This window comes from Apteryx rowi, unplaced genomic scaffold (assembly GCF_003343035.1).
Source record: "Apteryx rowi isolate R43461 unplaced genomic scaffold, aptRow1 scaffold_98, whole genome shotgun sequence".
NCBI lineage: Eukaryota > Metazoa > Chordata > Aves > Apterygiformes > Apterygidae > Apteryx > Apteryx rowi.
Window position 1 is genome coordinate 2,301,869 of NW_020451293.1, and position 16,755 is coordinate 2,318,623.

At 41.0% G+C, this 16,755-nt stretch overlaps 1 protein-coding gene across 2 annotated transcripts in view; it reads right to left on the reverse strand.

Annotated features, from left to right (window-relative positions):
• The window catches only part of MAPKAPK3 (mitogen-activated protein kinase-activated protein kinase 3), a 131,625-nt gene that overhangs the window by 31,723 nt on the left and 83,147 nt on the right, over positions 1–16,755 (reverse strand). The window contains exon 7 of one of the 2 annotated variants that reach the window (XM_026055077.1): positions 15,943–16,287. In XM_026055077.1, coding sequence (XP_025910862.1) covers positions 15,943–16,167 — 225 coding nt within the window. In that variant the 5' untranslated portion in view covers positions 16,168–16,287. Of the gene's footprint in view, positions 1–8,152; positions 8,268–15,942; positions 16,288–16,755 lie in introns of those variants that run through there. The other variant, XM_026055078.1, reaches the window with a different exon arrangement.

A 16,755-nucleotide genomic window follows, 5' to 3' on the forward strand; every position in this document is an offset into this window, starting at 1 on the left:
GAAGTGAAGCAGCCTAGGTCACCTGCTTAACAACGAAGATGAAATTAGCTATTGAAACCAATCATTTAATAACCGAATTATTCTGTCTGTGCATTAAAAAAGGTGAAGTCCTCAGAACATATAGAGTGCAAGGTGGCCAGAGTACATATGGAGCATGGATCCTCACATTTACCACATCTGAGTGCTCAGTTTCACAACCCCAAACTGCTATTTTAGCAAGGAGTTTTGTGTGTATGTGAGAGAGATTGTCTAGGTTTGGGCTTTTTTTTTTTAGCAACAGCAAACCAACCCTGAAAATATCAAATGCCTTTATGCATCCTCATATTGATTCCCCCATGATTTATCTGCAGGGCTGCAGCCTGCACATCTACTGTGCAGACCTCTGCAGTTAGCTAGCAAAGCAGCTGCTAACAGTACCACCGAATATAATAGCCATGGATAAACAGGATGACTGGAGAGAAACCAGGCAACTAGGAGGTTCTGGGATCCGGTTGTGCCTGGAGGGGTGAGCACTATGCTTAGGCAGCTTCCCATTTACCACCTGCAAGAACAAACCCTCCTGCTGGTCCCATCTCCACCTCTGGTTCCTTCTCTTAATCCCATTTTCCCCTCCTACTGAACCTCATTGCCCAACGAGCTCTCATCCCACCCCTTGAAACTAGTGCCAGAGTCCTTACTCAGTCTGTTCTTCCTTGGTTCCTGCGACGTTTCTCTGCTCCCCATTGCCAGCATCCGGCTACTTCTTTCCACACCCTCCACATTCCCCCACTCAAGGCTCCTTGATCCTGCCCCTCCGTTCAGACACCTCATCCAAACACAGCCCTGACTCCCCCTCAGCCTTCATCTTGTTGCTCCAGCCTCTGCCTCCAGCCCGTCCTGGCTGTTCCTGCAGCAATGCCTCCTCAGCAAATCTCCTTCTCTACCACCTACCCTTGTCCTCTCGCTTCTCCCGAGATCCAGTCTCTCCTGTGCTGGCACCCATCAGATCTCTGTTCTCAGTGCTGCTGGGGCTCAGTGGGAGAATCAAAGGCCGGACTGGAGATTGTTCCTGTCTTCTTGGTACGAGTGCCCAGAGCCAGCATGGATTTCAGCAGCACAAAGGTTCAATCCCTGGAAAAGGCACGCTCTGTTGTACGCTGGGGCATGCTCAGGGCAGGCAGCATTTCGGGGAAAGCCAACTGTTAAAACTGACCATCTTTGCTGACTGTTAAAGTTTCAGAATTTGGAATGATTTTGACAGTGACAGCGCAAGACACAGTCCTAAAGCAAAATTCACCACTTGATAAAATTCAAATCCAAATCATAGGCAAACCACTTGAAATTTGTCTAATTTGTATTATATGTGGACAAGACAAATCTGTCTTCTAGCCTTATTATTGGAAATGGCTGCACGATTTCTACCAAAACAGTTCTTGCAAAGATATTCTACCCAAGGCAGATACTCAGCACAGGAAATATCACCACTCAAGTCTGGCAGAGTCTTAAAATAGGAGAGGCCAGGCAGATCAAGGCAACCTTACCAGCAAGCTGAGCTACGAGCCCTGCCTACAGCTTGCAAGTGCTTTGTCCAGCCCAGTTCTGAATCTTTCTAGCGGCACAGAGTGCCCTGGTGCCCATGCACAGCACTGACCTCGCAATACCATCATTCTTCCTGACATCTATTTTTTTTCCTTTTGCACAAGACTTATCACATTAGTCACAGTCCTGAAGTCTTTACTGAGGTAAACTCCTCTCTTCATACATATTTTGCCTGAACAAGGACAATGACTTTGCCTCTGCTTTTTTAGTTTTGTTTCATTCTGCAATTAACTCCAATAGTGCCCAAGAAGCCGATGACATCAGAAAGCAATCAGTATTTTATCTGATAAACTTTTTCCTGATGATGCCTCACACCATATATATTTAGCTTTCATCATTGCTCAGCCTTGCAAACACCCATTATCCAGAATGATCTACTCTTGGAACAATTCAGACAGCTGATGTTTCTCCGACTTGCTTGATACGTGGTATCTCTGCTGCTTGCCGCTGAAATTTGCAGGGTGCAGATGGCACTTACATCCACACATTTAAGTAGTTCCAGCACCACCACTATCCTAGTGAATCAGCTGAACCCTGATGCACCAAATATAACCGAGGGTCTCCAAGTGCAGCTGCACAGAAAATTCTTTAGCTTCCGATGTGCTGCTGTGCTTTAATTAACCCCCCAAAGAAATAATCCTGGACACAAGTATCAGCCCGCTTCATTCTCAGTATTTGACTTCTGCCTAGCTCTCCTGCTTTCTGGAGAGATGCATGTCGTCTTTCTCCTGATTTCAGAACATCATATATATTACTTTGCTCTGATATTATTCTGTACCTTTTACTTCTGCCTGTAAGTCCTTTACAAAAACAGAGGAACCAAGGACATAGCACAAACCTCAGCAGCTTTACTGTAACTTTAGCATCTGCTCTGTTCAAATTCAGCCTCATTCTTCTAGAAAGACTGGGCACAGTAAAGACCCAAAAGCTTGACTAAAACAATTTCGAACCTTTTAAACGCCCACTGACTTCAATAACCAAAACTAGAAATTATCTTTATTTCACCACTATCTTATACAAAATTGTGCTCCTATACTGATTTTTTTAAAAAAATCATTTTCTACTGCACTAATTTTGGTTGAGATTAATGAAAATCATCAAACCAGTAATTAGACTCATTTATCTGACAGCTCTCCTCTTTCAGCAATGGTCATTATCTCTGTTTTCTTTCAATCCTGGTACACTTACTAGCTGTTTTTATTTTCCTCAGATCCACTGGGCAATGCTAGACCATTTGCATGCCTTATTTATTTGTCGTACGGATAAATAATTTGCTGCTTCCTACTCTCCAATTTCAAGCTAACACCAAAATGGGTTAAGTTAAATGGTGTTTGTTTCATGCTTCCTTTGTTTGGGGGCAATTAACAAATTACACTTTCAATAAACAAAGCCAAGCTCAAGAAGTCTTAGAGGATTTGGTGAATTCCAAGTTAAGTTTTTTAATACTTCGGTGTCTTGCTACAGCAAGGAGACCCCAATTCAACAACAAAAAAAGGGGAGAGCAGGTTGAGGTACAACCCTGTGCAGAAGCAGCTTTGGAAGCTGCTCTTGGAGCAGCCAAGCTTCCTGCAAGTCAGTGCTAACACCTGGATCATGTTTTCAGACAGCTAGCTACAGATATTGTATAAATTATTACTGCTAGCAGAGAACAAGATGCTGTAACATCAGTTTATAGGAGACTGCAGTTTTTGATAGCTGTACTCAACTTCAGGTTAGAGCCCTTAAGTCAAAAGGCTCCCGTCCCAGCCTTATCACCCGCGGGGAGAGGCTTGAACTTACCTGCTCCCCCCATATATCTGGGTCACCTCACCAGAGAAGATGTTTGGGAGGCAACAGAGGTGTCATCCCAAAAGACTTACCTGACTAAAGGGAAACTCAAATTAAAGGAGAGCACGTACACTTAAAGAACCGATACACGCATCCCAGTTTATTTCCTTGTTTCCAAAGCCTGTTCCTCCAAGGGATCACTCCGGGGTAGAGATTGTGCTAGCTGTCCCGGCGCAGCTTTGCAGGTGGGCAGCCACGTAGAGCAATGCAATATGTGTGCCTGTAATACAGGAGGAAGCGTGCACTCAAGACTCTTCTCCCAACCCTCTCCAAGCCTTTAAAACTGCAGGCAAAAAGCACGTGAACCAAACAGTAGAAATCCTGGGTAAATCTTCCTCATAGCTCTTCCAAATCTCCAGGAGGAGGACTTAAAACAAACAAAATACACTGAACTTTACGTAGGTATACTGCTAAGTAAAATCCTTATACATCCAAAATTTCCCCCTCTCACACATTAGGCAAATTTTAAGACATAAATTAAAATCCTGTGTGCACATACAAGAAAAAGCAAGTGTTTGAATTGGGGCATACACCTCATGGGGCTGATGTTAAATCACAGAAACTTGGGTTCCTGTAAGGTCATCAGAAACCCAGATAGTGAACAGTTATGTTGAACTGCAGAAATAGCACGCTGTCTATTTTAGGGCTATTTTTTCTACATCCTTGATAATATGTTATGCATACAAGTCTGAGTATTTCCTGGAAACGACACTGCTTACTGACTTCTATTTTTCCATCACTCACAGCCAGTGAGAAAACAAATATAAGGCCAAAATTGAAATGCTAACCCAAGCCAAACTCCAACAGACTTTTCAGGAAAAAGGCAGAAAGGAATATAACATTTTTGTTTCAGTTATTCATCCTACAAGCTTGAATTAGTTGTATATTTGTGGTTACTAGCTAGCTTCTAGTGGGCTACTGTTCCCAGTAATTGTTTATTTGTACTCTTTTTTTCTAAATAGTATATATTTTAGCTCTCTTGTACTCTCACACAAATAAAGATATATACAAACATGCAAAAAGGATAGAATGATGTATTTTGTTTTGAGCTAACAAGCTCCATGATTTTAGAAAACAGGAGATGCACAAATCACACACCAAAGTTTACATACCTACATAAATAGCAAAAGAAAAATTTAGCAATCTTTAAAAACTAACTGGTTGGAAAGAATATAAATTGTAAAGAAAAAGCAGAGCAGAGAGATAAGGCACTTCTACCTGGCCTCTGGAAAAGTTCAACTGCAAATACATGTCTTCTTTTTAAAGCAATTTTACTTTCTTTCTTTTTTCCTTCAAAGTATGCCCGATTATTAAATAAAAAAGTAGATACTGAAAATTCAAAATTTGATGCTTTGAAAAAAAGATTCACCACAGATAAATTTAATCATACTTCACAAGACAGTTTGTATTTATTGAATACTATACGAGAGAAGAAAAAAAGGAGAAATTGCAAAGAGGGATGTCTGACAGTTTACTTTCCCTCATATAATTTTTAATAACGTAATGGAAGTTTTGGGGTGGAAGGAAAAATTGACATTTGCTGACATTTAGCAGTTAAAACGCAATCCTTCCAGAGAATGAACAACGGGAAAGGGTGGGGGTGGAAGAGAAGGGAATCAAGTTCTGCCCTGATTACACAGAAGAACAAAGTTAAAAAGCATGGAATAAACTGAACGAAAGAACAAAATCATGAGTATTTGTTGATGAAGTTCTCCCAAGCATGGAGGAGGATATCAAGGTCCGGGCAATACCTACACTGATTTCAGGCTCCCTAGAAATACACACTGCAAAAAAAGCAGTCAGCTACAAGCAACTACTGGTAATCCATCACACTGAAGTGGAAAAGAGATCACTGCTCCTAATGTCTCAGCGGGAGTGACCAGTGACCAATCCACTGCTCAGAAACTGCAATGGATTCTTTAATTAAATGTATAAAGCTTTCTCGTAAATGAATAAAACTCTTCTTAAAAAGGAAACAAAAAGGAAAATAAATGCCCCATTTTGTTGCAGGGACACCAGTCATTTCACATGGCTGCATGCTGAAATATGAAACACCAGCACAGATTCCCGCATGATCATGCAACAAAATGCGCACAGTAATCTAAAGATTTACTACAGTGCAAAGGTACAAGTAATTTAGATGAGTGACTTGCAGATTCAGATTAAGTGTGGTGTAAAAAACATAAGTGATCTTGATTAAAGTTAACTGTTATTTTTGATTAAAGTTAACTGTTATTTGCAGGTTTGAACAGACATCTTAAGACAATTAAATGCAGGCTGATCTTTCAGCAGGGTCACCACACTAAAAAAAACAAGCAACATGCCTCCTTTGAATTGTTTCAAGTTAGATAGTTAAATCTGAGGGAGCTCTACTATGTTGATCCCTTTTACAAAACTGAGGTACTAGAGAGCTTTGAAAGATACTGTCTGTCAGAGAAGGTGAGGAACCTTTGGGTGATAACAAGCAACCATAAACCAGAACCTTAATTCATATTAATAATACATTAACAGTGCTAATCTCAACCAAAGAGAATAAGCATTTAATGTTTTGGGGCATCTAAAGCAGGGAATAATGTCATGCAGTTATCTATCAGTAATCCCCTGCAAAGCAGGAAACAGCTCTACACGGGCTCCAGGCTCGAACCCTTCTCCCTCCCCACAGTCGTCATCCTGTAAAACACACAGTCGCATTCACCTGCCAGCACAGAGACATGCCCGGCCATCAGGGCTTCGGAAGCGTGACTCAGGCTGAAAATCGCTCTCACACTCCTCTGCCTTTGCAGGGCCTTTAATCATAGCTTCTCAGCAACGGGGAAAAGTTAGTACGGAGCTGAGAGACTACAGGAAAATTCCACCTGACAACAACCCACCAAACCCGAGACTTTTTCTAAATTAACTGACCTTTCCTCATCCACTATGCTCACTTTGTCCAACCGTTTTGCTGTTCTCTGGTGCTGGAAAGCCTGGGAAGTGTCACTCGGTCAGTCTACCGAATCCAAGAAAACCAACTCAACTAATCCTTCAACAGGTTTACCAGGTAAACCTGATAAAACAACTAATTCCAGTAGACAAGACACGGTATCTAGGGCTTTGGCTCTTTGTAACACTGCCTTGTGCACCACAAACTCCAATACAGAGCAAGAGGCTTGTCAGAAAATGACAGAAATGAACAGTAATAATACAACCAGCTGCCGAAAGTGGGTTGCAATTCTAAGTTGCAGCCATAAAGCTGAGTCTTTAAAAGTTATTAATAAGCATCCAAAAAATTGAATTTAAACCATATCAGCACATGAATACGTGATATCATCGTATATTTGAGCCAGTTTAGAACATTAACTTCCCATTTCTCTGAAGTTTCAGTTTCTGGTTAAAAGGAATTAACAGCCTTCAGCAGTTGCTTTTTACTGTGATTTCTATTAAAGGTGAAAATAAGTAGCAGAAAGCGCCTGAAAAAAAAATTTTTTTTCAATAGCATTATACTGTGTGCGCTTCCATGCGCCAAGCCTGATAGAAACGCTCTCCTGTCCTGACCACACGCAGGAAAAAAAATTAAAAAAAAAAAAAGATTTGAACGTGAATAGCTATTGTGAAAAGTCTGTTGCACTTGACATCTACACCCTAGTTTAGACAAGAACAACTTCTCCAGGGAGACACACCCTTAAGTGAAACTATTACGCAAGTAAGTTAGATAACCCAGAGTAACAGCTGGTTGCAAAGCAGACGGCGGAGCCCCAGCTCTCTCCTTGCACAGCTGAATCCTGTACACCTGCAGCACCAATGGGCTCAGCACCAGGCAAAGCACAAGATGCCTTCTGAAGCTCAAGTTCTGATTACCTGACACTTTTGTAACCACAAGCTGTGACAGCAGGGTCTAGAGCAGCACTTTCAAATTTACACAGTGTATTGAAACTACGATATTTTTCTTCACCTTCACAATACTCAGAAAAGTGCTGTTTTCACTCAAAACCTTCATAGCATCGCTGTCACTACCTTCTTGAAGCAAGGAATTTCACAGGTTATCTGTATATTGGAAAATATTTTTAACACCAGCGTTTTCCAAGGGCAGCAAGAAAGATGTTTAGCCCCCATCCTAAGAAACGGGTGCCTCAGAAAATCCAGTGCCCCTTAACTGGAGCACCTTTTTTTCTGGCTTCGTGTTACTGGGCAAGGTAAAAAGATGGATCATTTTTCATGTTATCATTCCTAAGCAGACATTGAGCACCAGCGAAAAAGAAGCGCTACTCACTTTAGCCACAAGCTTATTGCTACAGGTTTTGTGTGTGTGCAAGTACTCTTTTTGTTCCCAGAAAGACTCTTTAAAAAGTAGAAGAGCAGTATCCTTGAGAAGAAGGGCCCTAAAAGAACAGGAAGCTTCCAAGCATCAAGCAAACGTCAAGCTCCATCACCCTCCCGAGTGTCAAATTTTGACTGTAAATTGATTGGAAAGGGAAGAGTTGAACACGCACACTGAAAGGTTTTCGCTCTTCACGGCGACAATGGAGATGTTGTACTGTAGGTGCAGCAAGGGCTGCTACCGCGGCCGAGCCAGAGACCCATTCCCCTCCCCTCCCTACCTTGGAGCAACGACATCTTTGGTGTTAACAACTCCGTTGCTGGGGAAACCAGGCCGCTTCTGACAAAGCCACATTGACTAAAAGCAACATGGGGGAAAATGGAATCTTTCTAAAGCCCCGAGAGAAATGAATCCTCAACAAGGGAAAAAAAAGGAATTCTTGTTTTTGCTTACAGTCCAACAAAGGGTGATATTTCTCATCCTCAGAGCTGCAAGGGAGGAGACCATCGTGGCAGCTGTGGTAGTACCAGGCACCAGGCATTGTGGCACTGGAAATGGGATTTTAAGGACTCCGCAGCCCTGAAATATGAGGTAGGTTAGATACTCAAGAGTACACAGACCTTCAAGAGTTCAGTACAGAAGTTCAGTACACAGGTGTGCGAGGCAGCCACTCACTACCCAGTTTTTAACTGCTCTCCTTTGAGGACAAAAAAACAAATCCACCCCACAGCGTAATAGAAACCAACTGTGGTGACAAATCACCACTCAAGTGCTTTCCTGAGGGCTCCCGGCTGATTCACACCCAGGCAAACTACTTGCACCAGCCAAAATTTCACCACACAAGAAAGTTCAGTGGATGCCGAGCATGAGTCATTCCACACTCTGCTGCTTCCAAACAGTTTATATATATATATATATATGTATTTATATATTTAGAAATACTGTCCAAAAACAAACAAAAAAGTTTTCTAAGCTCTGCCCTTATAATGGGCATAATAAATCTGTCCTCAACCCTAGCTGACTCAGATCCCAAGAGCTGCCTTAGGGCCTGTTACTTGGAACACAAGCATATGTAAGAGAGAGGATTCAAGAAAAAATAATCCTGGGAAAAAGCCCGTGGAGAAGAGCCAGAGTTGGAACTGGCAAGACTTAAGATCTGTGAACAGTGCAACTTTAATAAGATTGGTTCCTTAGCCAGAACATCTGAAATTACTCTTCAAGATGGCACATTCAGGATGGTTTGTTTTGTTTATTTTCAGAAAGGTCAGTAAACAAACTTTTGGGGCAAAAATATTAGTTTTACAAATTTGGTATTTGCTTCTTCTCTTAAAACAGGTCATGAAAGCTTCAGTGCAAAATGCCATATTGCAAAGATTCAGGAACTAGGAGGCCAAGCCTGATCTGCATGCTGAGCAAGAATTCTCTCCCTCTTCACTTTTGAGGTATTAAAATGGTGGAGTGTTATAGCTTAATCTCATTTAGGGAGCTTTGAATCATCTTAAATACTTAGGAAGTCTGTGTAAAGTATTACAATCCTGGCAATTTATACGCTCTAATCCAGAAAGACTGCACCACCAGCTTTCATCAGTTGCAACAGAAAGTTGTTCTCACGGTTTTCCAATTAAATAAACAGGTCACCTACTCTCTGCTTCCATCGCTGGCCACATCTCTACCACTTTCCTTTTTGAGAACATTGCCACGTCCACAAACTCTACTGTACCAAAAGAAATAGGATAGCTACGCAGGCAGCTACACTATTGCTAGTCAAATATTATACCTGATCCTAAAGGCTAACCTTCTGGAGAGATATTTAAGGTGGAAAAATTCCATAATGAGGAAACACATGCTCATATGAGAGATGGGAACTTTTTCACGGTCAAGCAAATAGTAACTGCAAAAGCATTTGGGGATGCAAGGTGTTGCATGTGATTATGTGAATAAATCAATGATTATATATCTTTTCCAAATCACTGTATTCAGTGAAGAGATTAACATGAAATCATCTTTATATGTAAAAACCAATATATTAAGTTTTCTCAGGCCCACCTTAGCTCTTGTTTCCAGTATTAGTGACACCTTTCTTCTCTATTCTTCCCGTCAATTTAACACAGCGTGAAGAAAGTCTTTTTTTTTTCCTGTTTTGACAGGCAGCAGGCTGTCAGAGAAGTCACTTTTTATGAGACCAGGTTGCTATCACACATTGAGAATAATATACTACGGGGCGGGGGGGAAAGATGCACGTGAGCCTTGACATTAAGGTGTGGCCTTGATTCTTCTCAAATCATAAAAGATGATATCAGGTTTTTCCAGTCTGGGCATCTCTCTAAATGGTATTACTGTCAGTAAATGAAGCTGAAGTACACTTGACTAGTAAATGAACTTTAAAATTCTTGCTTATGGTACCCTTGCACTAAAGCTGATTTGCAAAATCCAGTTATCTGCACTGAGGCTCCCAGTGAGCATGAATTAGTGAGGTTTTACTTCAGCTGAATGGAACAGGAGGATTCAGACTCCAAAGGGAGGAAGGAGAAATTAAGAGAAGGGTCTTCTGTTCCAAAGAGGGTGTCATCTGGTTAGTCATGTCTGACTTACATGCACACATGCTCTCCCTTTAAGCACCTTCCTCTGGGCTGAAATAAGACACATACCTATAATACTCTTCGAATCTCTTGAATCTTTGAATCTGTGGGAAGGCAGGGGAACACACCTTGATCTTCCTGAGCTTTGCTGCTACAGAGATCAGGCTATAACTTGTGCCAGCTTGCTAGCAGACTGGAAGAGAACACTGAAGGTGCAAAGTAGCAGCAGCGTAGCTTGTTTTTGGAGATGACTCACTGGTTTTATGGCATTTGCCCTTCTGTTTTCATTTTATAGGCCTAATGAACTGCCATTGAACCTAGTAGGAATTTACTATGCACAGTTTTATTCTTCTGAACCAAGCCTTTTTTTTTTTTTTTTTTACTTGCCGTATGCATTTCAAATAAGGAGAAGACCTGTCAAGAGCATCAGATCTTGAAAGTAAATAGATAAAATCCACCTTGATTAAATTAACCAGTCCAAATGACACCCTGGAAGGTGCCATTCTGGCCCAGATAGATACAAATTACTAAAGGACTCAGGTCTTTTGATTTACTTATTGGTTTAAAAACAATGCTTGTAGCAGTAGAAACGACCCACTTTTTAACTGACTGAATGTTATTTTATGCATTTTTACATAATCTTCACTGAGATTGGCACTAAAGGACTGACTGAACAACCAGTCTCATGCTATCCATACTCCAGGTACTCTTCCATACACTGGGGGCTACCATTTAACTGGAACTTTTTTGAACTCATATTCATTCTACACTGTATCTGGTTTTGATCTACCAACACAGAGCTCCTGGAGCTTATTACTCATACTCAGCTGTGTTACTGACACTGAATTTACTGTAGCATGAGATAAACCAGTATAAATAGGTTGCAGGGTTGCAAAACATGGTAGGTAAAAGGGAACTACAGAATATTTCACTTGAAAGTGCTAAATTCCTCCTGAAACACATAATCACTCAAGTAAAAGTGAGAACTCCTTCAACCTGCACAAAAGCTAACTGGCAATTACACTTGGTTTCCCTCAATTCCCACCACACTTCTAGCTTAGTACAACATTCTTCCTTATTCTAAAAATGTTGAAATGTTTCATTCCTGATTTGACATAATTTTTTTCTCTTCTAAAAATGCAATCTATAGCATCCAAAAAACTTGTTAACGTTTCCTCTTCTGCAATCAATCATCAGCCTAAAATAACTTTCACTTTCACTGTATGCATTGCTTCCTCATCTGCTGAATTCCTTTCCTTGATCATCTTCATATTTCAGGCAAAAAGCAGGGTATTTAAGAAGTGCCTTCAAATCAGCAAGCTATGTACGCTGTATTGCTGGCACTTAGCAGCACAAGACATTTTCCACGAGGCAGGTCACAGCTTAACTCACAATTTATTCTAGTGTACAGGACCATGAACTAGCAGGTCCATTCACACTTCCTCAGCCTCTGATGACCAGAAAGCAGCCACAGTATACGGTGTGTATGCAGAGGTGCTTAGGAAGACGCGCTTTTATGACTGCTAGATTGTTATTCAGGAAAGTTTTCTTAACAAAAGTACCAAAACACTCACAAACCTATGTACTCTGTTTTTCTGAAGTTCCAAGAATCTTTGCTTTGCTGCTATGTCTGAATTGTCCTTCCCTTCTCTACTCCTGGAAAAGGGCAACATCTGTTTATGTAAGGCAAGAAGTATGTCAAGGACACATAACACTGTTTTCACATCCTCTGCCTGAAACATCCACCCAAATCTTGGAACTGCAGATGCAGAAAAGTCCCAATACCCCAGTAACAGAAAGCTCTCTGTTCTTTTCTTACCTGATTCCAGCTCTGGCTCTACCCTCTCTACCACCTTTCACAAAAATAATGTGGGCCATCAAATACATTGAAACATTATTTTGATGTCATTTAACAGGAATTTGTACCAAAAAAAGAAAGAAAGAGTAATGAAGGAAGAAAAATGTAAAGAAAGCAAGGAACCGTAGGCTTTTTACAAGAAGGCAAGTTGCAGGAGTCCACATTTATCCTCACAGGTAGTCAGCTGTTTCAGTCTCCTTCTCTCCCTAAAAAGAGGGTGGAGTGTGAAAAACGGCAGATAACATTCAGGCTGCTGACAACATTGAAAGAGTGGAGGTTAAATTTTAGCCCCAAAAGGTAAAGCGAACAGAAGGGGGCAGCCTAAAGTAATTACAACTTCACTTGACACCTAGTTCTGGATCAACCACAGAAAGAGAGCTGAGGTTTTCTATTTGAAAGGGAGAGAGAGACCAAAACACAGTTGCCTTATGGAAGGCCACAGTCCTACAGACCAATTTTGTTTCCGCTTCCACCCTTCTAAATCCATGCATTCTCACTATCTGGAAACAGGGCTGTTCAGCCAAAATGTCATTATGCTTCTAAGTGAGTAACCAGATTAGATTTTCAGGACTAGGAAAGCAGTGCGTGTGGCATTTCAATCTAACAGAAACAAAGCTGACAGCACATTTTAAAATGTGTAGCAAATCACAATGCCAAGCAGAGTGAACTAAGCCACATAATACTTCTGGAAAAATAACCAAAGCTACTGCTAGAGCCCTTGCAGCATCTTTGAGAGGATGCCTTGTGTTTTCCCACTCTAAAATGATTAGTGAAATTCTAACTAGTTCCAACTATGGGCATAAACTAAAGGAGACAGCGGGGACCTCCCAGTTACAGTATGCAGTGCTTGACTGACACATGGCTCTAAGGATGAATGTTTCTGCCTGTTCAAGCCCTTTCCTCATGAGTACCTCAGTTAAAATTCCTTCCATTGAGTAATTTCTATCCAGATCCTGGCTGTGTTGGCTTTGTTCCCATATAAAAGAAAACCGGCAGGCAGAAAGCAGTGCCATCTGCCAAGTCAGAAGCTGCTTTAATGAGTAAATTTGGTGTAAAGGGGAACAGACTATTACATTTTACCTTCAACAACAGGACCGGTGTTTTTCTTTTTCCAGGAGCAGATTACAGTGAGCATACTGCTCACAGTTGAAGTACTTGTCCACACATATATGGAGATATCAATGTATATTGCACAAGCAACCTATAGAAAAATCCACCCAGCAATCCTTTTTTCCCCTTCTACTTACAGTTCGATCTTTACATTTCTCTTCTCTTTACCTGTCAGACCAAGGGTCTTTCTGCAACAGTTTCATCAGCCTCCTCTTTCTATTCCTGTATGTGCACGATAACCCCAGCCCATCACACCTAGGAAGCGTGAGCAATGGCAAGGCAGAAATGCCAGGGCCTACTGTCCCTATACAGAGAACTGTGAACTGAAGCTGTTTCTGAGTCAATTTTTCCAAGTTTCCCGTGTTTTTTCCATAACTGTTTTATTTGGATGGTTTGCTCTTAAATCCCATCTGGAGATGGTTAGAGACTTGCATGGCACGGTTCAGGTTTCTCAAGAAACAATGGAAATACTTCCTTGGAACATTTTCATCCTTGCAAATATCTTAAGGGCTAGGAAATGATCTTTCTATTCTTTACAATTAACCTAACACAATTTTTATCCTTCCTTGTTGGGTAATCTTCTCATTAGTCCATCTTTGGAGAGAATAGCAGATTCTCTCTGGGCTGCTGGCAGTTTTACTTAATTGCATATTTAACTTTTTATTCTGCACTTAAACTCATAATGGCAAAAAATACATACACGCAAGAAAAACTATTATCTGCCATTTAAACTCCCTAGAAAACTCATAAACATCTTAATATTTCTGGCCATTTCAGAAGAAAACAGTAGTTTCCTCAGGTATGCATATTCTGCAGTGAGGGAGGGAAGGCAGAGAGGGGAAAACACATTTAATGCACTTTCAGTGATATACTACCTATCACTGACAAAACTACAGTTTGGTAAGGGTTTTTTTCCACCCCTAATACATTTTAAAAGTTCTGAAAAAGTCAGTTAACTCAATTCGTGCTAAACAGAAGTTTTAAAGCTGATATTAGAGGATCTACTATAGGTTCCTCCTCTTCATCAGAGGCAGGACGTTTTGTCAGGATACAGCAACTTTAGCTCTCTTATCCCTCCTCCCCAACTCCTTAACTCAGCACTGAGTTAAAACTGTATTTTACAGGTGCTAGTATCCATAGGAATGTATTTTCTATTTGATTCCAGAGCTACAGAATTTTCTCTAAAGCACATCCATTGCCATTGGACTGCGCTCTAGAGTGGTAACTTACATTTTAAAAAGCTTCCAGCCCTTATGACTGCAGATAAAACCTTTACAATATGAACGGTACATAAATCAACACTGAACCTGCTGAAGTCTTCAGAAACAGTGGAAGAGCTTCAGTATTAACGATTTCCTTCATCACAGTATGCCAAGTATGGAAATCAGTGTTGACAGCACTTCGAATTAACTCACTTGTTCCTCATTGTTTTCACAGAAGGATACAACTAATAGACTCAGCTCAGAGTTGTAAATGGCCTGGCACACCCCTATGCAGGCACAAAATCCCAGTACTCCCAATCTGCTTCCCCAAACTTCCAGTTTCCCCATGACAAACTTTTGCAAAATACCAGGTATTTCAGTCTGCTGTATCAAAGTACAAGAACCTTGCTGGAGAGAGCAGTTCTAGCTTGATACAGGTAAGACCATGTCCAGACCTTGACAGAAAAACAAATCTGTCATTGGTCAACCGGAAGATCTGCCAAAAATATGCAGAGTTTAAGGTTTAAGCAGCAGAAGAGTACCTGAAAGCTAATCAGATAACTACAGCAAGGGCTTGGTAATATTCCTAAGTAACTCACCTGACTATTACTTCAGCTTGTTTTCAGACTTACAATACAGAACCCTCCTGGTTCTCATTTGAGCTGCTTTTTTCCCCTACTGATATGGTCTAAAATCATCAGGGAAATTTTTAAGTTCAAATATTGCAGAGCAAAAGGCAGGTAAGCTTAACATCCACTAATGAATGTTTTTCACGCTGTTTATTTAAGTGATGTTTATCAACATAAATATCTACTGGTTTTTAGTTAACAACTGATCTTATTTGTCAATACTGACATTATCTGTGTTTTCCCAGATAATACTCTCCTGGAAACAGATCACAAAAATAGAGAATAAGACAGTAAACAACTCAAAATGCCCGTTAAAATGCCAAAAGAAACCCTCCCTCCAAAGTTAGATATTTATGATAAATTGCATCTGTCAAGTTTGCATCTGCAATCAATAACGCCCTTCAATAAATCTTCAAAGAGGGGAAAGTCAGATGACTAACAAACATTTAAGTACTTCCCAGTTTAGGCCTGTTTCATTGCACAAGATCTAAAATAGTTTCCTTCCCAAGTATTGCGTAGTATTTTCATTCAAAACCTAGCAAAATTGTTCAGAGAACAGACCTAGACACTCATCTCCCTGCCTCTCCTCTTTGTTTTTTTTTGCTTTTGTTTTTTAATATGAACACAAGAATTTCACAACTGATAGATTCTTCTTGAAACTCACACAGAACGTTCTGGAAAAGACTCAAGTTTGCACTACAATACTGCAAGCAAGAGCAAATGTTACCACAGATTCAAGTTCTCCTTCGTGCAACCCTCTTTGTTAAATTTAAGCAACAGAACAAGCAGTTTTTAAGGGTATTTAAGAAGCGAACTCTGGTCTCCCAAACATAAATAAGGATAGAAAGAAGAAAAGCCTACATACCTTTAAAGCACATTTCTGCCCTGTCTCCTTGTTGAAACACTCCAATACTTTGCCGTTAATTCCTAACCCTAGCACCCGTTTGGAGAGTTTGTAGTCATCTGTAACCGCGTGTTTCTTTATCTCTAGTTTGACATGAGCAGCTCCCCCCGGCAAGGATTTTAGGTTGCTCTTGCTCTCCGCGTGACTCTCTGGCTGGGATTCCTGGTCACCTCCACTCTGTTCCATATCAGGGAAGAGTTCGGCCTTAGAAAGGTATCCAACCTGGGGGTTATCCTCAGCAAGATCTCCTTCTCTTAGATGATCAAACCAAGCACTTCAAAAAGTCCATTTGCTCGGCATTTAGTCCTGAATAAAAATGTACGTGAGTATTAGCAGTTTACGTGAATTAACTGTGCTCTCCCCTAACCACTCTTCTCCCTTCCTTTCTTAAGGAGATGGCCGGGCTTAAAAGAGACTAAAAATGGAGGCTCACCTCAGGAATGTATACATCACTTAGCTTTATAAAAGTTACCCTGGTTCCAATATACACATCTATCAGTTAACAGTTATAAAACATTATTATTTTTACTGTAGTAAGTGCACAGGCCAAATCTTTGACCAGAGTCCTACTCAGCTAAGCGCTGCACAGCAAAATAAAGTGGTGGTCTCTGCTTTGACCTTACAAATCCGTGCCGACAACTTGTTTTGCGTAGAAATCCGCGTAACTGTCCTCCCCCGCGCCGTCCCGAGGCTCCAAGTCCTCCAGAGGCCCGTGAACGTCCGCGCGTCGCTCGCGAGGGCGCCGGCCGGGCAGGCGAAGCGGAGCCGGGAGCC